The sequence below is a fragment of the Heteronotia binoei genome, unplaced genomic scaffold (genome assembly GCF_032191835.1).
Source record: "Heteronotia binoei isolate CCM8104 ecotype False Entrance Well unplaced genomic scaffold, APGP_CSIRO_Hbin_v1 ptg000685l, whole genome shotgun sequence".
In the NCBI taxonomy this organism is placed as follows: Eukaryota; Metazoa; Chordata; class Lepidosauria; order Squamata; family Gekkonidae; genus Heteronotia; species Heteronotia binoei.
The window spans coordinates 13,665-32,342 of record NW_026800069.1 but is presented as its reverse complement, the minus strand read 5'-3'; the positions used below and the strand labels follow the sequence as shown (position 1 = coordinate 32,342).

Here is an 18,678-nt window from a genome sequence, read left to right as displayed (position 1 = left end):
CACATTTCATCAGCCCAGTATCATATCTGAATGGTAGTCACAGCATGATTTTCTCTGCTTTCTATTAGCCATATAAAGTACTTGTTTCCTCATGGAACGCAGCCTATTATCTTGACTAATAGTTCTTTCTACACTTAACTTGTTATGAACCTGTGTAATACTTCTTGCCATCCTTGCTGTTGCATTTGTTGCACCCCAAGAAGTTCTGCAGTGAAATGAAATAGTGCATTAGGCTGCAGCATTTTCCATCCTTCCCAATTGCGGAGATTTCTTGCTGTAAAAAAAAAAAATCTGCATTCATTAAGTCATAAAGCTGCAGAATAGCTAGTTTGTCCTTCATTCAGTCTGTCTGATCAGATTACATCCAAACTGTGTGATGTAAGAAATTAGTAAAAAAGAAATAAGCTATGCAAAGCATCCCGTTCTTAACTTGATGTGCCTCTTCATATTATTCCTGTAACAAAATGGTCAGGTGTTTGGAAACAGATCCCAAGTGGAAGATACATGCTTATCCTTAAGCATCTGTTCCTTTTTTTGTCCTTCAGAACACAAGAGGGCAAAAAGGAACCTTTGGTAATTCTCCCTCATGCAATCAGAGATGGAACACGATTCCCAGGCTGCTGTGCTAGCGTGCCTGCAGTCACAAATTAAAGTATGTTTTTATTCATCCCTTCCTTCTCTTTCTTACTCTCATTAGAGCCTCTGGGGGGGGGGGGGTGCCAGGGCTGTGTGTTTGCATATTATCTCACTGAATGGTCTCCAGTGAGGAATACTGCTGTACTTGATGTTAATTTTATTCTTCATATGTGTCGGTGTCATAAAGTGGTTGTCACAGATTACCCACTGGAGAAACACTGATGATAATACAAGCAAAAAAAAAAAGTGTTGTAGCTGTGACTGAATATCCTGGCAATCCAGTCTTTAAAATTCTGTAGTGGCTCAGGCTAAACTGATGAAAATTGGCCTATAGTAACAGCAAAGTACCTGGAAGATCAAAGTCTTCTGCCCTGCTGCAAGCATTTCATGCCTTAACAACACTACAACCAGTTGACATCTCATAATAGTTTAACATGGCGAGAGGAACTGAACCACCTTATACAACCTGTTCATAACACAGTGACAAAGATAAATTCAGGTGGGTGGCCATGTTGATCTGAAGCAACAGAACAAAGTTTGAGTCCAGTGGCACTTTTAAGACCAACAAATTTTAATTCTGGGTATAAGCTTTTGTGTGCATGCACACTTATTCAGCAAATGAAAGCTTATACCCAGAAATTAAACTTTATTGGTCTTAAAGGTGCCAGTGTACTCAAACCTTGTGGCAGAGCATATGCTTAGCATATACGGTCCTAGATTCAATCCCTGGTTTGAGAAAAGAACCTAGGTTTGGGAAATGTCTCTCTCTCCCTGAGAACTGGGGCAATCGAAGTAGACAGTCTGACTCAGTACACAACAGCCATACATGTTCATGAATCAGTGGGTCTTGATGCTAGTCACACTGTTCTATCAATTGTCAAGCTGTCAGGCATGCGTGTTCAATGACGAGTCGAAGTTGATACAAAGACTACATTTATTGATAGACCGATACTTTTGGTAACAGGTTCTTGAGAGTAATGCTGAACACACATTGATATAATACTTTTAAGGCCTCCTTCAAAGGGATTCTAAGGGATGGGGTAGCATTCACACATAAATTATCATAAATGCCTACATTCCCATAGCGTTATCAGGACAGTGTCCTTGCTTTCCCCAGATGTCTCTTACTCCCTTACAGAAATGTATGGGAAGGTGTTGATTACTTGGTTTCAGTTCTCACTACTTCTAATTATAAGCCATAAAGCAAGAGGGGGGGGGGGGAGGGAAAGAATAATAAGCTAGCAACGTTGGATCCTCCATGATACTTCACAGACCAGGTTAGGCAGGACCCTTAAACAATCAATTATCAATGGAATTTCACCATGCTTGACACAAGCATCTTCAGAATGTGATTCACAGGAAGAGGTTTTTCTTTTCAAGTAGCAAGGACGATGGAAGGAAAGGTTTGTGAGATCCTGTTTTTATAAGCTACCTTGGGTCGTCTTGCAGGGAAAGGTGGGATAGAAATGTTTTAATAAATTCATCTGTGAAATAAAAAGTACATGCATCTTCATTTTTATTCTTTTTGTTTGTTAGTTTAACCTCTAGTGCTTGCAAAGGAAGAATGGTTCATTTACTTATCAGCATTAGTCACACCAGTGCTGATGTTTGCTGTAGGCACAATCCTCACCAATGCTGATGTTTCTGTAGCCGCCCTGAGCCTGCTTTGGTGGGAGGGTGGAATATAAATCAAATAAACTAAATTAAACTCACTAAAAGTCCCCACGAGCATTAAAAATGAATTAGGAGGGCTACATTGACTTTGTAAAATATTGTTTTTGTATTGCAAGTTTTCTCCATTGTTTTGAATATTGCTTTGGGAACAGAAGGGACAAACAAGATGAAAGAAGACTAATCAAAAGACTGATTTTTTTTATTGTTCTGCAGCAATTTCAGACCAATGTATTCCTCTGCCATGCAATGAAGATGGTTATAAAGAATGCAGAGATGGCCAAGCCATGTATACCTGCGTCTGTAAGCCCGGATGGCATGGACAAAAGTGTGAAGAAGGTATAGTTTGGAATGGAACCGGTGGCAGTTATCAGGACATTTTAAAATATATATGACAGAAAACACAAATGAATCCATTTCAAACATATCTGTTCATACAAAACAATAATAGAGTAGTCAGCAAAGGACCTGTCCAAGGTAATGGTTTGTTTTTGTTTTTTCTAGATATAAATGAATGTGATGATCTAGTAAACAGAAATGGAGGGTGCAGTCAAATTTGTATTAATTTTCCTGGAAGCTATCGCTGTTCCTGTGAAGACGGTTACTTTATGCTTCCGAATAAACTGAACTGCAGGGGTAAGGGCACGCTTACTAACAATCCCTATTCTCATATCAAGGATCACTGCCTGATTACTGTGCTTCATCTCCATCTGATAACACATTGCTGAATGCTCTTTTCATATGTATTCTGTGATAGGTAAGAATATAAGAAAAGCCATGGTTGGATCAGGCCAGTGGTCCATCCAGTCCAACATTCTGTGTCACACAGTGGCAAAAACCCAACCAACTCCCCCCAAAAACCAGGTGCCATCGGAGGTCCATCAGTGGGGCCAGGGCACTAGAAGCCCTCCCACTGCTGCCCCCCCCAGCACCAAGAGTACAGAGCATCACTGCCACAGACAGAGTTCCATCAATGTGAGGTAGTCTCGTAGCCATGTTAAATACTCCAGAAAAAAACAATTGTCTAATAAACAATTCACAGTTAACCTCCCAACATGTGAAATGGCAGACTATAAATACACGGAATTTTAATGTGTATGTTTGTATGCATAGGCAGCTATCTACCCACTGAGCAATTTAACTTCTAAAAATCCAGGAAAAGGAGTTGCACAAAATCATGACAACTCTAGCAACTCAAACATTTCAACAAGAAATATCTCCAAATGGACAAAAGTAGGACTGCAGTTTACCTGGCATGGGTCATAGATTTGGCATATGGACCATCTGTAGTAAACAAGGTCAATCACAACATTTGCTTGTGATCACACTACCAAGACTGGTACAGGCAAGTTTCAGCATGCCTGTCCCAAATCTTCTGTGGAGCTGTGTTTCTGATACCTCCAGCACTGAAAGGAAATCTAGTAATTTAACACTTACACACTTAGCCCAAAAATCTTGTAGCCCATTGTTCTGTCAGACGGTGTCTACTCAGCCAAGGGAGATTACTTCATTGTCTCACAGCAGTATCTCTTTACCTTGTAATTGAATTCTAGGGCTCTGCCAATGCAATCTTAAATAGAGTTACTCCCTTCTAAGTAATAGCAGCCAATAGGAAGGCTATAACTGCTTAGGATTGTGCTGTACATTATGATGATAGTGCTTAATTTGAAGGAAATAGAGTTCATGATACCAGTGGGAATATAAAAGCTTACCCATATCACTTCAAACCTGACAAGCAGAATGAGATCATTACCCCTTTGAAAACTCCTTGTTCACGTAATTGTAATGTTTTGTTTTTTTTAAAAAGCATCAGTTTTAATTTTACTTATATATCTGCTGGGTGAGGATCTAACATGAAATGGATGGTGGGATCTAGTCCATGGATGTCTATGCAATAATTAAGTTGTTAGTCTTGAAGGTGCCACTAATGTATTGTTTATTTTTGTTTCCAAAAAGTGGCACAGTACCTCTTTTTTATTTTCATGTGAACCTATAGTTTAATGTTCATATAAGCACATTTCACTGGGGAGTAGCTCATGCCTCCCAAATTTGTGATGGTCACTGGAGCTCACTTCCACCCTTGAGGTATGTGGTAGGAAGCAAGTGCCTCAAACATGAAAACAGTATCCATTCCTTTATGCTGAAAATGAGTGCGTGTTCTGTTTGTACAGACAGGAATGAATGTATGTTAAATCAGAACATTTGTGGGACAGCACAATGCAAGAATACTCCTGGGAAGTATGAATGTGAATGTGCAGAAGGCTATGCCTATAATTCAACTACAAAGAAATGTGAAGGTAATTCCTAATTTTTTTTTAAAGCAGAATTTTGAATGTCTTGGAGTGCTCACTATTGTTACTGTGTTTCAATACTTATTTGCCAGGCACATGAAAACTTTTACCAATTTAACAACAAATAATGTATCATTTACAACTTGGGCTATAAAATTGTACTATTTGCCATTTATGGAATTTAAAAAATATAAATCTTCATATTCTATTTTTAAAAATTGCAAGTATACCAAATACTTGAGGCAGAGTTGCAAGCTTCTGCAACCAGTGCTAACATAACCCATGTATCTTTACTTTTTGCCGAATGAGGGATGGGAATTTGGAAACATTGAAGATATAAAACAAATTCTGTAATAAAAGAAAGTGCATTATTTGGACAGAAACTCAGAGTTACAATTGGTAAGAGAACCAGTATGTTTGGGTAGTAAGCTAAACTTTGGGACATGGAAAACACTGAACTCTTTAATGTATTAATATAAAACACATTATAGGTTATTAATTGTTGCCAAAACTATTTAAAGAAAAAAACCCTTGAAAATGTTGTGTATGTTTCCCTCAAATTTCCTAATTTTTCCATTAGAAAAGTTGAGAAGGTCCTCAGACATTTGCATGCTGTTCATTTGGAATGAGTAAATTACAAAGTAATTACAAATGAAAAAATGTCCTATATTTTCTCTTTTTGAGTGAGGAAATATAGGACTTTTTTTTCGTTATTTCCCCAAATTTCCCAATATTTGCATGAGAAAAATGGGGGGGGGGGTCCTTGAGGAGTAAATTTATAGTCCCCCCAGACTTTCACTTCTGTCTCTATTTAGAAGTAATTGAAATTTTTTTCATACAGATTGCAAGTCCAGAACTCCACTGGAGTTGGAATTAAAAGTGAAGATTCTTTCATTTAAAAAGCAACAACAAGGGTATTAGTTTTAGTGGAATTTAGAGAATAAGCATGTGGGACATAATACACATATGCATGCACCACTTACGTGGAATGAAATAAACCTGGTATTAAGCTTCCCCTGCTATTGTTGAGCATGTTTAGAGCTGCTCTGATGTATGTATGCCATGTGGTTAATTCTTCTTCTTACACACTGATTTCACAGAAGCAGCCACTACCATTTTGTAAACATTATTTCCCCTCCCCACCTTCTCTTTGCAACATGCTGTCTTTTCAACAGCTTATGATGTTAGATATGTTCAGAGGTTGACTTGCCTAAGATGGCCTTAGAGTTACATAACCAAGCAGAGTTGACCTCTATATCTAGACCCAAGATTAGAACCACTGCACCATAGTGGATGCTGTACAAACTTACATCCAATTTTGTCATCATGTTTTGCTAGTCAGATATTATCAAGACAACACTATATTGTATGTGGCTGACACACATGAGTATGTTATTCTAGTATTTCCTAGAGCAGACACAGAAAACATGGGTTAAGTAGCCTAATGTTCAAGTACCAGGGGCAGTCTAGCCTCCTGATTTTTTTGAGAGTGGTTGTGGGTGAAGATGGTCCTAGGTTCAGCCCTTAGCACCTATAGTTGCAATAGTGAGGGGGTTGATGTAGTTGACTTCTGCCTAAAATGTTGAAGAGCTGCCACTAGCCAAGAGTGAGTGGTACTGAGCTTAGTAGACTGATGGTCTGATCATTCTAAAACACATTCAAATATTTGTGTATTTCCAGATGGACACAAGTGAATGTTTAGTGTTGTGAGGACATTATCCATATCTTACATGCTTTCTGCATTTTTTTTTTTTTGCTTTAGCTTAGAGTGGGGCAACCCTAGAGCAATGTACCCATTATTAATACAGTTAAATCCTGGGTATCTTACACCATTTTGTTAAACTGTTTCCTTCAGCACTTTATCCTAATGTAGAAAGTTAGGAAACCAATCTCCTGATGTTATTGCAAAAGCAAGACTTACACCTGTATGCAGATAGCTAGATATTTTGCCATCAAATTGCAGCTGATTTATGGAAATCCCATAAGGTTTTTAAGGCAAGAGATGTTTGGAGATGGTTTGTCATTGCCAACCTCTGTGTAATGACTCTGGTATTCCTTGATGGTCTCCCATCCAAATACTGACTAGGGCTGATCCTGCTTAGCTTCTGAGATCTGACAAGACTGGGCTAGTCTAGACAATCCAGGTTAGGGCAGACATAGATATAGAGAGACATAAGCTTCAGTGTATTTTTTTTTAATCGCAACACTGGTGTTTTAGATACAGGCATTATAAAATTTGTGCTTTATGTTGATACCTGTATGATCTTCTTGCACAGCTAGAGTCTGTTTATTCACATAGATGGCAGGTTACTGTCTTTCACAAAGCCTTGCTCTTCTAAATTATTTATTGTGCTAAGCCAACAAAGCAGAGAATGTAGTCAGCTTTGCTCAGTCAGGACAAAATGTGTTTTGCTCTGGTCAGCCCACATTTTCTCTTTGAATGATTGTTTTCCAAGCCCCCTGGGCTTCAGGATTTGGTGTGTGAAGCGCACACACATTCTCTCTGTGTTTGTATTGATACTGTTTTGTTTTCATTATCCAAGACAGTGTGGGCGTATGCAGCATGGTTGAACATATAGAACGTATTCTAGGTGGTACCTTTTTTATATAATAGTAAATCATAATTCCAGGACCCAGACAGATGGGTCTGAGCTTTCTCACACAGTCAGTTCTCTGGCTTAAAGCTTCACAGCCCGGTTCTGAATTTTTTGCTCATTTAGATTGTCTTTCCCACAGAGTCATCTGGCTTCCAGCTTCCATAAACATTCACTGGGATGAGCAGAGGCTTACATATTTATATGAGTGGGACATTTAGGATGGGAGACCACCAAGGTATACCAAGGTCGCTATGCAGAGGCATGCAATGACAAACCACTTTTGAATGTCTCTTGCCATGAAGCCCTATGGGATTGTCATAAACTAGCTGTGGTTTTATGGCAAAAAAGATGATGTTTGTATCCAGCCTCTAGGTAATTAGTCATTTATTTCCCTTTGTTTAACTTTTGCAGATAAAATGAATTATTCTCAGGCATTAGACTTTCATTTGTGAGTTACAGGAGCATACATTATCAGTAAAACTGACCTATGTAATTTTTAATCCATGAAATGAAGGCACTCCACCATCTATGTGTGGTGGCCCACCACCCTGAGCACACAGTAAACCTATTGTTTCCGCTCATATAAAAATGAAATCCAGAATATGTAGCTGGCAGGATTCCAGACTGGACAGGTCATTGTAGAAGAATGTTTGCATCCACTTTAAAGAGAAATAATAATAATAATAATTTTTAATTTATATCCTGCCCTCCCCACCAGAGCAGAAAGTGTGAGATCTGCAAAGCTAGCTGCCAGAAACCTGCCTAATAGTCACCTGAACTTTAAAAATAAGGGCATGTTCTGCATTAGCAAAACTACAACTACATGACTTTTAAGGTATCCTTTTTACTCCCAAGGATACAATATTTTCTCTTTTGAAAACAAAACACATGTTTAAGTGTGTTTCCCCTTTTTCTGCAGATGTGGATGAATGTACTGAAAATGTTTGTTCTCAAATGTGTATCAATTCTCCAGGAAGCTATATGTGCTATTGTGATGGCAAGAAAGGCTTTAAGCTTGCTAAGGACATGAAAACTTGTGAGGTAAGGCACCATGGTCACCCCTCACTTCCTTGCCTTTCTTATTCCAGAGAAGTGGAATGTTCTTCTCCAGTGATTTCTGAGAGCCAACAAGACCCATCCAATTACTTTGTTTTGTTTGTGTATACACATCTGTCCTGCCTCATCTATATGTTCAAGGGACTTTACAGTAAAACAAGCAGAGCAGAACAAGTTTGTGGGGCTTCAGGCTTCATTGTCTTAACCAATGGGCAACTGTGCAGTTGTCCCAGGCTGGGGGGTGAGAGATTGACCCCCATCATCCCCAGTGGAAGGCAGCAGCTGTTCGCATCTTCTGCAACTGAGGGTTGAGCAGCCAGCTCAGAAGTGGAAGCCATTTGCGCCTGCTCTGTACAAGGCTCAGGCAGCGGCTTTTGTTGGCAGTGGCTCCTGCCCATCACACACAGGGTGAGTGCTTTACTTTGACCCCAGTGACAGGAGGTAGGCTTGGCAGGGGCCCTAACAGAGGAGTACAGTGATTCTGGGGACCCAGATTTTTGCCCAAGGCTGTAGAATCACTAAGGCCACCCATGTGGAGCTTCATTACAGCAAGTGGCTTGGAACTCATAACCGTAGCTTTAGGCAGGTTCAGGGCAAGTGTTTGCAAGCATCCTGCCACATATACCTGTTCTGTATTTTTCTTTCATGATAATCTTAAGGCAAGAGAAACAAGTAATTTTTGAGTTTCTTGCATAGATGAATGGAGATTTGAACCAGTCTCTCCCGAGTTTTAGTGCAACACTGTACATTATACTAACTCACTGTGCACACTTGTCCCATCCCCATCCATTGTTTAGAGATTTTGCAGGTTGATGCATTGCTTCAAATACCTGAACATCTTCTTCAAGCAGAGATAATAGCTATATAATACCTTTTTGCAAACTATCTCCAGTCCTGTAGTCTAAACTTCTTCAGAATCAAGTAATTGTTTGCTTGTTTTTGAAAGGTTCAAAACTTGTTAGTACTAGTGAAATATCTGCATAGCTCTAAGTCTCTTCACTTTAATAATTCTCTCGCTACTAGCTAAAGCCTCCCTAAGAGGTATATTAAACGATCAAAGCATTCTCAGTTTTTTAGATGGAGAAAAAGTGAGGTATGCAGGGTTTGACTAAAAATGTTTCTCATGAATGGCTTCTTTTATACTTCTTTGGCAAGACTGAGCATGTTCGAGTGTATTCAAACAGCTACCACTAAAAACAAGCTTTGACAGAGTTCAATGCAACAGAGCTTAAATAGTTCACAGATCAAAGGCAGCTATTGTGCTTTAACTTGGTGAGTGGTAGTTAACTTTGATTTAATGATTAGGCAACATGAGGTGTAATTCCATTCCCTGCTGATAATGATATCAGCAAGCTGGCTATATGGTTTTGGTAAATCACCTCATATATAGCAGGGGTGGCCAACAGTAGCTCTCCAGATTTTTTTTTGCCTACAACTCCCATCAGCCCCAGCCATTAGCCATGCTGGCTGGGGCTGATGGGAGTTGTAGGCAAAAAAAACATCTGGAGAGCTACTGTTGGCCACCCGATATATAGAAAGGACACACAGAACCATATTTAAAGAAAAAAGTTGTCAGAACTGCTCACATAAAATCTGTGTGAGATTCCTTTGTATTAAGGTTAGATCTTCTCCTATCCTTTACGTAATAAAAGATCTGTGCTAAGGCCATATCCAGATCTCATGTGTCAGTCACCAGCTCTGCATTCCCATTGGCTGACTCCCCTGTCCCCCACCTACTGCAGGCCCAGGAACACTGAACAAACTGCCAAAACAGTCTTACATCTGAGACAGACATATCTCCAATGCTTCTCTGTGTCTTCTCCATCAACTGACCTAAGAAAGGGCTGCCGCTCTACTGTGACCTCACAAAGCATTTCATCAAAGGCCATGGCAGCCACCCCTTTCCTGTCCCTCCTCCATTCAACCTCGCTGTTAAGCAAATTGCCCTAAAAATAGGACTTTGGGGAATTTAGATTGGTGGGCAATCTGCCTTTTAGCGAGATCAAAAACCTATTTATACAGAAGGTGTCTTCTTTGAGAGTTACCCTCTTAACGAGGAGATTTGGTCTAATAATAATAATAGGGGGGTTTATTATAAAATACAAGCAAACATACAAGAGTGTAAAATCATACAACATACATACAGGTCTAGGAAAAATAGGTTTGAAACAGACAGGGGTAAACACATGGGTAGATAAACAGGGTGATAATTACCTATTGTAGTCTTCGAGGAAGGCTCCAATGGCGACGAAAAAGGGAATGGGGGAGGTGGCCCTCAACTGATCAGGTATCGAGAAACACACGTGTGGGGAGTTGGGTCAGAGGTTATAAGAACTACCTTGAACCCTTGGGGGGTAGGAGGTCCAGGGGGTTATGACACTGGGTCAGATGGGACATGATGCTGTACCACATGGTACATTACCTCAGAAAAAGGGGAGGTTCCGAAGTGACCACAGGGGCTGGACTTGTGTGGTGGGCAGTGGCCTGTCTATTCTGGGTACCTGATTGGATGTCCATATCCCACCAATGAGTGCACCTGGCCCTGGTTACCTGATTGGGTTTCCAGGTAAAAATGGCCATGGGGAGGCTCCAGTGTGACAGTTGAGGGGTTTAAAACAAACTATACAAACTTATCTAAAAGTGACAGTAGGTAGCCGAATTGATAACTAAGGTGACACTCGATCTGTACAATAACTATGGCTCTGAGTGAAGCTGTTCTTCCTCTTCTTTGCTCCTCTGCTGGCACCATCCTTTGTCTTGGATTCCGTTGGACAAAAGCTTAGGCAGTCTGGCAGGATCCACACCTAAGATAAGCTTGATTGCCTTATGCAGAAGTTGAAGCAGCTGTTGGATACGTGAGTCTCTTGCTTTGCTGTAATGGAGTCAGGAAAACAAGATGGATTCTGGTGGTGTTAGCCTTTGGTTCATGGAAACAGGCTGGAAACTGTTTGCCTGTACAGTTCTTGGCGGCGTGGCTTCTTCCACTGCAATGGCTGAGATTGTGCAAGCAAGGAGCGGCTGGAAGCTCATCTGTAGTTCTGGCTAACACCCATCCAGAGATGTAGAATACTGCTGCAAAGCTGAGACTTATAGTATCCACATAAGCCTTAGAAACCATGGGCAAAGTCCACTTCTTAGAGCAGATGTGTGCGAGTCAAAACTCCAGGCACCCTGGCAACCATTCTGGTGATCAGAGTGTCTGTGTGTATGAATAGTAGAGGGCTTTTTCTTACATCTCCCCAGGACAAACAAGGATCGAGCCACTGGGGAAGCTGCTAGCCAGAGATTGTTGTTAAGCAGTGTTTTTAAGCAGTGTTGCTTCTATCAATAAAAGGAAAGGCTTCAGCTGAATACAATGTCATAGAGTCCACCTTCCAAAGCATTTATTTTCTCCAAGGGGAGAGAGAGCTGTTGTCGGCAGTTCAGTTATGATCCCAGGAGATCTTCAGGCTCCACTTGGAGGTGGGCTACCCTAGGCCTGGCAGCACTCTCTAGGTGACTTGATGCCACCCGACTGGCATGATTTAGCTATGCCTGGCTGCAGCAGCCCCCCTATGACAGTCAGTGTAACCTAGCAGTTGCCAACTCCAGGTTGGGAAATTCCTGAAGTTTTGAAGAAGCCTGGAGAGGGTGGGTTTGAGGAGGAGGAGCTCAGACAGGTACAATACCCCTCCAAACCAGTGATTTCCTTCTGGAGAACTATGGTTGCCAATCTACAAATGAGGGCTGGAGATCAGTCAGAATTACAACTGCTCTCCAGATGGCAGAGATCAGCTCACCTTAAGGTGGTGTGGGGGGAGTGAATGCCTTCACTTGGATGGGTGGGAAGACTGCAAGGTTGAGAGGGTACTCACCCAGAGCCTCTTTCTAGAGCCTGTTATATTTTTCTTCAGAATGGGCCTTATTCCTAGCAACTATAATATTAGAACTATTGTTCCAAAAGAAAGTCCGACAAAAACCAGCAGTCTTTAGTCATAATGAGGTTCTGACAGCTAAACCACACCTCCAATAATACAGTTATCTAGTGTGCATATTGAATTGGTTGGTTGTGATTCTAATGTACAACTAATTTCTTGCCCCATGAAGGTCTCACAGCTGGTAGTTGGGAAACACAGGCCATTTCTAGGAGAAAGACTGTAAAGCTATTTTACAATAAAACAAGAAGGTGGACTCAAATGACCAGTGCTTTTACCAGTTTACTTCTTGCAATTGCCAAATCATAAATCTAACAGAACAATGTTGTTTGAAGAAATCCACTGCACAGTTGACTTTGTCAACTGTAAAAAAAAAAGTCAGTGGCAGATTTCATTATATAGTTCCTGACAACCTAATCCTACTAGATTCCCACTACATTATGAATACAAATGTCAATGAACAGTTGGGGAAAAGTAGATATTTGAATCTGTCCTAATACATTGCTAAAACTAAAGATAGAGATTTGACCTTACTTGGTCAAATTATAACATATGTTTCTTTTTATTCCTAGCCTGTACAAGATTGTCTCATCCTGAATCTTGAAACAAATTATGAATTGCTTTATCTGGCCGAGAAATTTATAGGGATTCCTGTTTTGTATTTAAGGTTTAGACTACCAGAAGTTACAAGGTAAGTAGAAGTCCTTTAGTATGGAAGAGCTTGGGAACAGGTATACTTTACTGGAGCCAGGCAGTCTAAGGACATCAGGGCAGGCTGAAAGCTCATTACCATGTATGAGATTTCAAAATTAAATTATTTTTCCCCTTTCATAACTTACAAGCTTTTATGGTGGGAGACTGATGTTACCAGCTTGTATTGAATCCTGAATAATGATGCTTGGGATTCTTTATATCAGTAGAAATACATAAATTCAGTCCCTTTATTAGATGTGTTCATTGCCTGTTGCTTGTGAATTGCATTATGTAGCTGTGTTCATTGTTTCATACTTCATCCTTTCTCCTTTATTGTGATTTTTTTGTCCCATCCCAGATTTTCAGCTGAATTTGATTTTCGGACCTATGATAATGAAGGCGTTATATTGTATGCTGAATCTCCAGACTACACAGCATGGATTTTGCTTGCACTTCGTGATGGGAAGATTGAAATTCAGTTCAAGAATGAAGTAGTAACCAAAGTAACAACTGGTGGCAAAGCCATTAATGACGGCTCATGGCACATAGTAAGTCTTTTTTCAGTGCTAGAAATTTAAAATAAAATTTCTTATAAGGGAGCAGTCCCCTTTTCAAACAATTTTATAAACATAACTCTGATGTAATTTTTCACAAAATACTTTGATGACCTCATAACAGTTTAAATGCTTCAATGCTTTAAATGCTCTGTGTCTAAGATCCAGAGGAATACTTTTTATTCAGTCATAAATAAATAATTTATTTGGGAGTTTAGTGAGACAAAAAATGCAGGAATCTCTTCATTCAAAGTATATGTGGAGAGGGAAGGCAGGGTGGTACAGCTGAATTTCATCAGATTTTGGAAGCTAAGTAGCATTGGTCCTTGGATGGGAGACTACCAAGGAAGACTCTGTGGTGGAAAGCAGTGATGAACCATTTCTGCTTCTCCCTTGCCTTGAAAGCCTCCACTGGGCTTTAACCAGATGTGATCCCAAATAGTTTTGTGCAGAATCTGTATAAGGCTCACTAATGTGCATAATGTCCTGATTAAGCACAATATCTGTAGATCTCTTTCACATGATACAAAATTGGAGCAGTGCTAGTGAAGCCAGGCCTAATAAGAAATAATCATGCCTGAAAGTTCTATCACAATATTCATGCCAAGCCTCTCTTCATCCCCAACTCCTCCCTTTCCCTTCTGTAACTAATTTTCACTCTGTTCTTTATCCACTCATTGAAAATGCAAAAAGCCAGCAATAGTCCAACCACATTTCTCTCAGATGCCAAACAAGATACATAGTTCCATAAAAATCTGAGACCAAAAGCAAGGATCTGGTTGTCTTTAGATTAACAATGTTTAAGATAAATGTCAGGTGCTGCACAAGGCATGAATTCAATTAAAATCCAGTTCTACCTTGTGGTTTGTAACCTTTCCCGGTTTGCTTTCACTTACAGCAAAACAGAATTCTTGTTGTGTTCAGGTTACTCTCTTCAACATTTACAAATATATCTTTTTTAAAAAAATATATTACATTTAGATCTCAGTGGAGGAGCTAGAGCACAGCATCACTGTCAAAATAGCCAAAGAAGCAGTGATGAATATTAACAGTCCAAGAAACCTTTTTAAGCCTTCCAATGGCTTTCTGGAGACAAAGGTGTACATTGCAGGTCTGCCTCGCAAAGTGGACAACACTCTCATCAAAGCGGTAATCTTTTTCAGTGTTGATTTTGGCATTTCCATTGTGACCTCTTCTCTCTTACTACCTACATGTGTTCATTTGTCTGCGATAAAATTTGTGTGATTTTTTTTTCTTTTAAAAATGTCACAATATGTGAAGTGAGTTGTGAGGTTTTATCTGAAGGGCAGTACATTTTCGAGTTCAGTTACTAGTTTTAGTCTTAGAAGACAAACTTACAACACTTCTTTTGAATGTCTTTCTATAAATGTTACCAGATGATACAGGCTAGAAAATTGGGCATTTACCATTAGCTTTGAATGCATTCAAATTGCATAGAATGGAAAAGTAGTTCAGTCCGAAAGTGATACACATAACATCTATTATCTACATCTGAAAACAGGTAGTCACTTTGGTAAAAGCATAGAAACTAAAATATTAACTAGTTGGTGATTACAGAGTGGGAAAACAGGTTAATAAAGGAAGCTAAATTTGTGAAGAACGAATTTCTAACAGAACAAAGTTTGAGCCCATTGGCACCTTTAAGACCAAGTTTAATTCTGGGTCTAAGCTTTTGCATGCATGCACACTTCAGAACAGGGGCATTTGCAGCAGCAGTTTAATGTTGGAATTGCTGCAGGATTTGTCTGTGCTGCTGTGGGAACTGCATTTGACTAGCAGAAATTGAGAGATAAATTACAGTGAATACAATTAGCTATAGTTTCAAGAATCCTGGAGGAAATGTTCATAAAGAGTAAATAACAATGGCTGATAAAAGAGCTACTGCTTCTACATGAAAATTCTGCTGTGAAAAACAGTTGATTTCTGCAGTGTTCAAGTGGTGGACTTGGACTGGAGTTCAAATGCCTCTGCCATGATGTTCCCTGAAAAACCTGGAAGCAGTCACCAGCTTTCAGCCCAATCTACCTTACGGATTGTGAAGATAACATGGAGGAGGGGGAGAACTTATATGTTTATGTACAGAAATGTTTAGCACATGGAAAAGAGCCCTAAAAGAGAATGTGTGCACCAAATATAGGTATCAGATTTTGGCATGCTACCTGAAAGAAAACTAGATCCGTTAAACTGAAAGTGCCAGTGATCAAATATCCGTAGCCTAAACCTTCAACAGTGTCATCTTAAGGATCCCTTCTAAGACCATTGATTTCATTTATACTTAAGATGTCACTGCAAGTCTTTTTGCCAAGCCATGTGACCGATGTCGTGGTCATAACAAGATTTAGTAGTGCATATAGGTTATATACCCATCATTTGGGTGGTTTGAGAGTACAGGAGAGGGCCAATTGAAAGTCAGGCATCTTGTTTAAATTGTTCTACAGAAAGTACAGATCTTGGTCTGGTGTGATAAAAATCTTAGAGCTTAGAGACTTGCTCAAAGACCCAGATTTTGAAGGGAGCTACTTGCTCTGAAGCTAACAATTGTCATATTCTTGCTTCTTGGGGCTCCTTGTGGTCTCAGAAAAGGGTATCTGAAGGTTCCTGCCCTGATTCTGGAACCCAACCTCCTCTGTATCAGACATCACTCTTCCCCCCGCCGCCCACCATGAGGTGAGCCAGAATCCCAGTCATTGACTCTGACACCAGCAAGTAGAAATCAAAATCTAAACAATCTATGCACAGGCTCTTCTGCTACACAAAACCTCCCATGTTCTTTCTGTGGTCTGAAAAACTTTCTTTTATATCAAATGATAACTATGCAAAAACTAAAGTGCTGTGTGCTTTGTACAGTTTGTGTAATGATTTGCAGAGAATGTTAGTGGAGAGCTGGTGGAACTGAGAACTGTCTCATTTAAAGCTTGGCACTAGGGGAGCCGAATAAATACCCAAAAAGCACATTATTGGTATTTTTCAGTTATTTATTCAGCTGAATTCAGATTAGACAATTTCATTCAGCTACTGCAGTAGAATAAAAGCCGGTATTACTCTGCTTTTATTGGGCACGGCTAGAAGGTATTTAAAAGACCGCATTTTGTTGCAAATGTTTCTAAATATTTTGCCTTTTGGATTTGTTACAAACAATATGCAATTGAAGCAAAACAAAAGTTTTAAAAATATATAAAATTAAGGGAAACATTCAGCACGAGTAAACAGAAAATGGCTTAAAATTGAAGACAGGTTCTACTTGCACAAAGGAAAAACAAAACAGGGATTTTTGAGTTTAAATAGTAGGGCTGCGGGATTTAGTAGCATTCGTTTTTTGTATCTATGTATAGCACAAAGTAACACTTGTAATGTAATGTAATGTAATGTTAAATTTTATTTATACCCCGCCCTCCCCCGCCAGAGCAGGCTCAGGGCGGCTTACAACATTTAAAATGAACAATACAATAATAAAACATTAAGAACACATTAAAACCAATCAGTGATTAAAACATTCCTAGACTAACAGTGGCGGTAATCATTATTAATTTAGCAGTAAACATTGGTACCATCCTTAATGAACGCCTGTTTGAAGAGGGCGGTCTTGCAGGCCCTGCGGAACTGATCTAAGTTCCGCAGGGCCCGCACCTCCTCTGGGAGCTGGTTCCAGAGTTGTGGGGCTGCGGCGGAAAAGGCCCGAGTGCGGGTGCTTTGCAGTTTTACTTCTTTCGGCCCAGGGATATTCAGTTTATTTTTGTCTACTGACCTCAGTGCTCTCTGGGGCTCATATGGGGAGAGACGGTCCCTCAGGTAGGTCGGTCCTTGGCCATATAGGGCTTTAAAGGTTATGACCAGCACTTTGTACCGGATCCGGTATACAATCGGCAGCCAGTGCAGTCCGCGCAGCCCAGGCCGTATATGCCTCCATCTTGGAAGACCAAGTAGTAGCCTGGCTGCTGCATTCTGCACTAGCTGCAGTTCCCGGGTCCGGTATAGAGGCAGCCCCATGTAGAGAGCGTTACAGTAGTCCAGTCTTGAGGTGACCGTCGCATGGATCGCCATTGCTAGGTCCTGCCGCTCTAGGAAAGGGGCCAACTGCCTCGCCCGCCTCAGATGAAAGAATGCTGACTTGGCAGTGGCTGTTATCTGGGCCTCCATCGATAATGAAGGCTCCAGTAAAACACCCAGGCTCTTCACCCGTTGCGCCGTCTTCAGTGGCGCCCCGTCAAAGGCCGGGAGAGATATTTCCTTCCCCAGAGTGCCACGACCCACCTGGAGAACCTCTGTCTTCGCTGGGTTCAACTTCAGCCCGCTCAGTCTGAGCCACGTTGCAACAGCCTGCAAAGCCCGGTCCAGGTTCCCCGGGGCGGAGGCGGGCCGGCCGTCCATTAGCAGATAGAGCTGGGTGTCATCTGCATATTGATGGCAACCCAGCCCAAATCTCCGGGCAATCTGGGCGAGGGGGCGCATATAGATGTTGAATAACATCGGGGAGAGAACTGCTCCCTGGGGCACCCCACAATCTAGTGTGCGCCTCTGGGATCGCTCACCCCCAATTGCCACCCTCTGTCCCCGACCCATGAGGAAGGAGGAAAGCCATTGTAAGGCCAGCCCCTCTACCCCTATGTCGGCGAGGCGGTGAATCAGCAGCTGATGGTCGACTGTATCAAATGCAGCCGACAGGTCTAGTAACATCAGTATTGCCACACCGCCTCGATCCAGTTGCCGCTGGAGGTCATCCACCAAGGCGACCAGGACCGTCTCCGTCCCATGGCCCGGCCGGAAGCCAGACTGGCATGGGTCTAAGACAGAAGCGTCATCTAGAAATCTCTGTAGCTGCAACGCCACTGCCCTCTCGATGATTTTACCTAAAAATGGTAAATTAGACACCAGTCGGTAGTTTGCCAATTCGGCCGGGTCTGCTGTAGATTTTTTCAAGAGGGGGCGGACCAAGGCCTCTTTCAGAGGCGTTGGAAAATGCCCCTCTAGGAGGGATCTATTTATGATGTCCCGTAAAGGGCATCTAAGCTCCCTCTGGCAAGATTTAATCAGCCAAGAGGGGCACGGGTCCAGATCACATGTTGTCGGGCGAGCAGCAGAGAGAATTCCATCAACTTCTTCCAGGCTGAGCGGGTCGAAGTGATCCAGTGTCAAATCTGAAGACAGGCGCGGAGCCTCAGATTCACTTACTGTATCTAATGTGATAGGCAGGTCCTGGCGGAGCGACGAGATTTTATCTGCAAAATATTTCGCAAATGCCTCACAG

At 41.1% G+C, this 18,678-nt stretch overlaps 1 protein-coding gene across 1 annotated transcript in view; it reads left to right on the top strand.

Moving 5' to 3' along the window:
- Positions 1 to 18,678, top strand: part of LOC132590771 (vitamin K-dependent protein S-like) — a 51,034-nt gene that overhangs the window by 22,404 nt on the left and 9,952 nt on the right. The window contains exons 5-11 of the mRNA XM_060263694.1: positions 2,524 to 2,646; positions 2,812 to 2,943; positions 4,479 to 4,604; positions 8,115 to 8,236; positions 12,738 to 12,856; positions 13,217 to 13,406; positions 14,394 to 14,561. Coding sequence (XP_060119677.1) covers positions 2,524 to 2,646; positions 2,812 to 2,943; positions 4,479 to 4,604; positions 8,115 to 8,236; positions 12,738 to 12,856; positions 13,217 to 13,406; positions 14,394 to 14,561 — 980 coding nt within the window. The remainder of the gene's footprint in view (positions 1 to 2,523; positions 2,647 to 2,811; positions 2,944 to 4,478; positions 4,605 to 8,114; positions 8,237 to 12,737; positions 12,857 to 13,216; positions 13,407 to 14,393; positions 14,562 to 18,678) is intronic.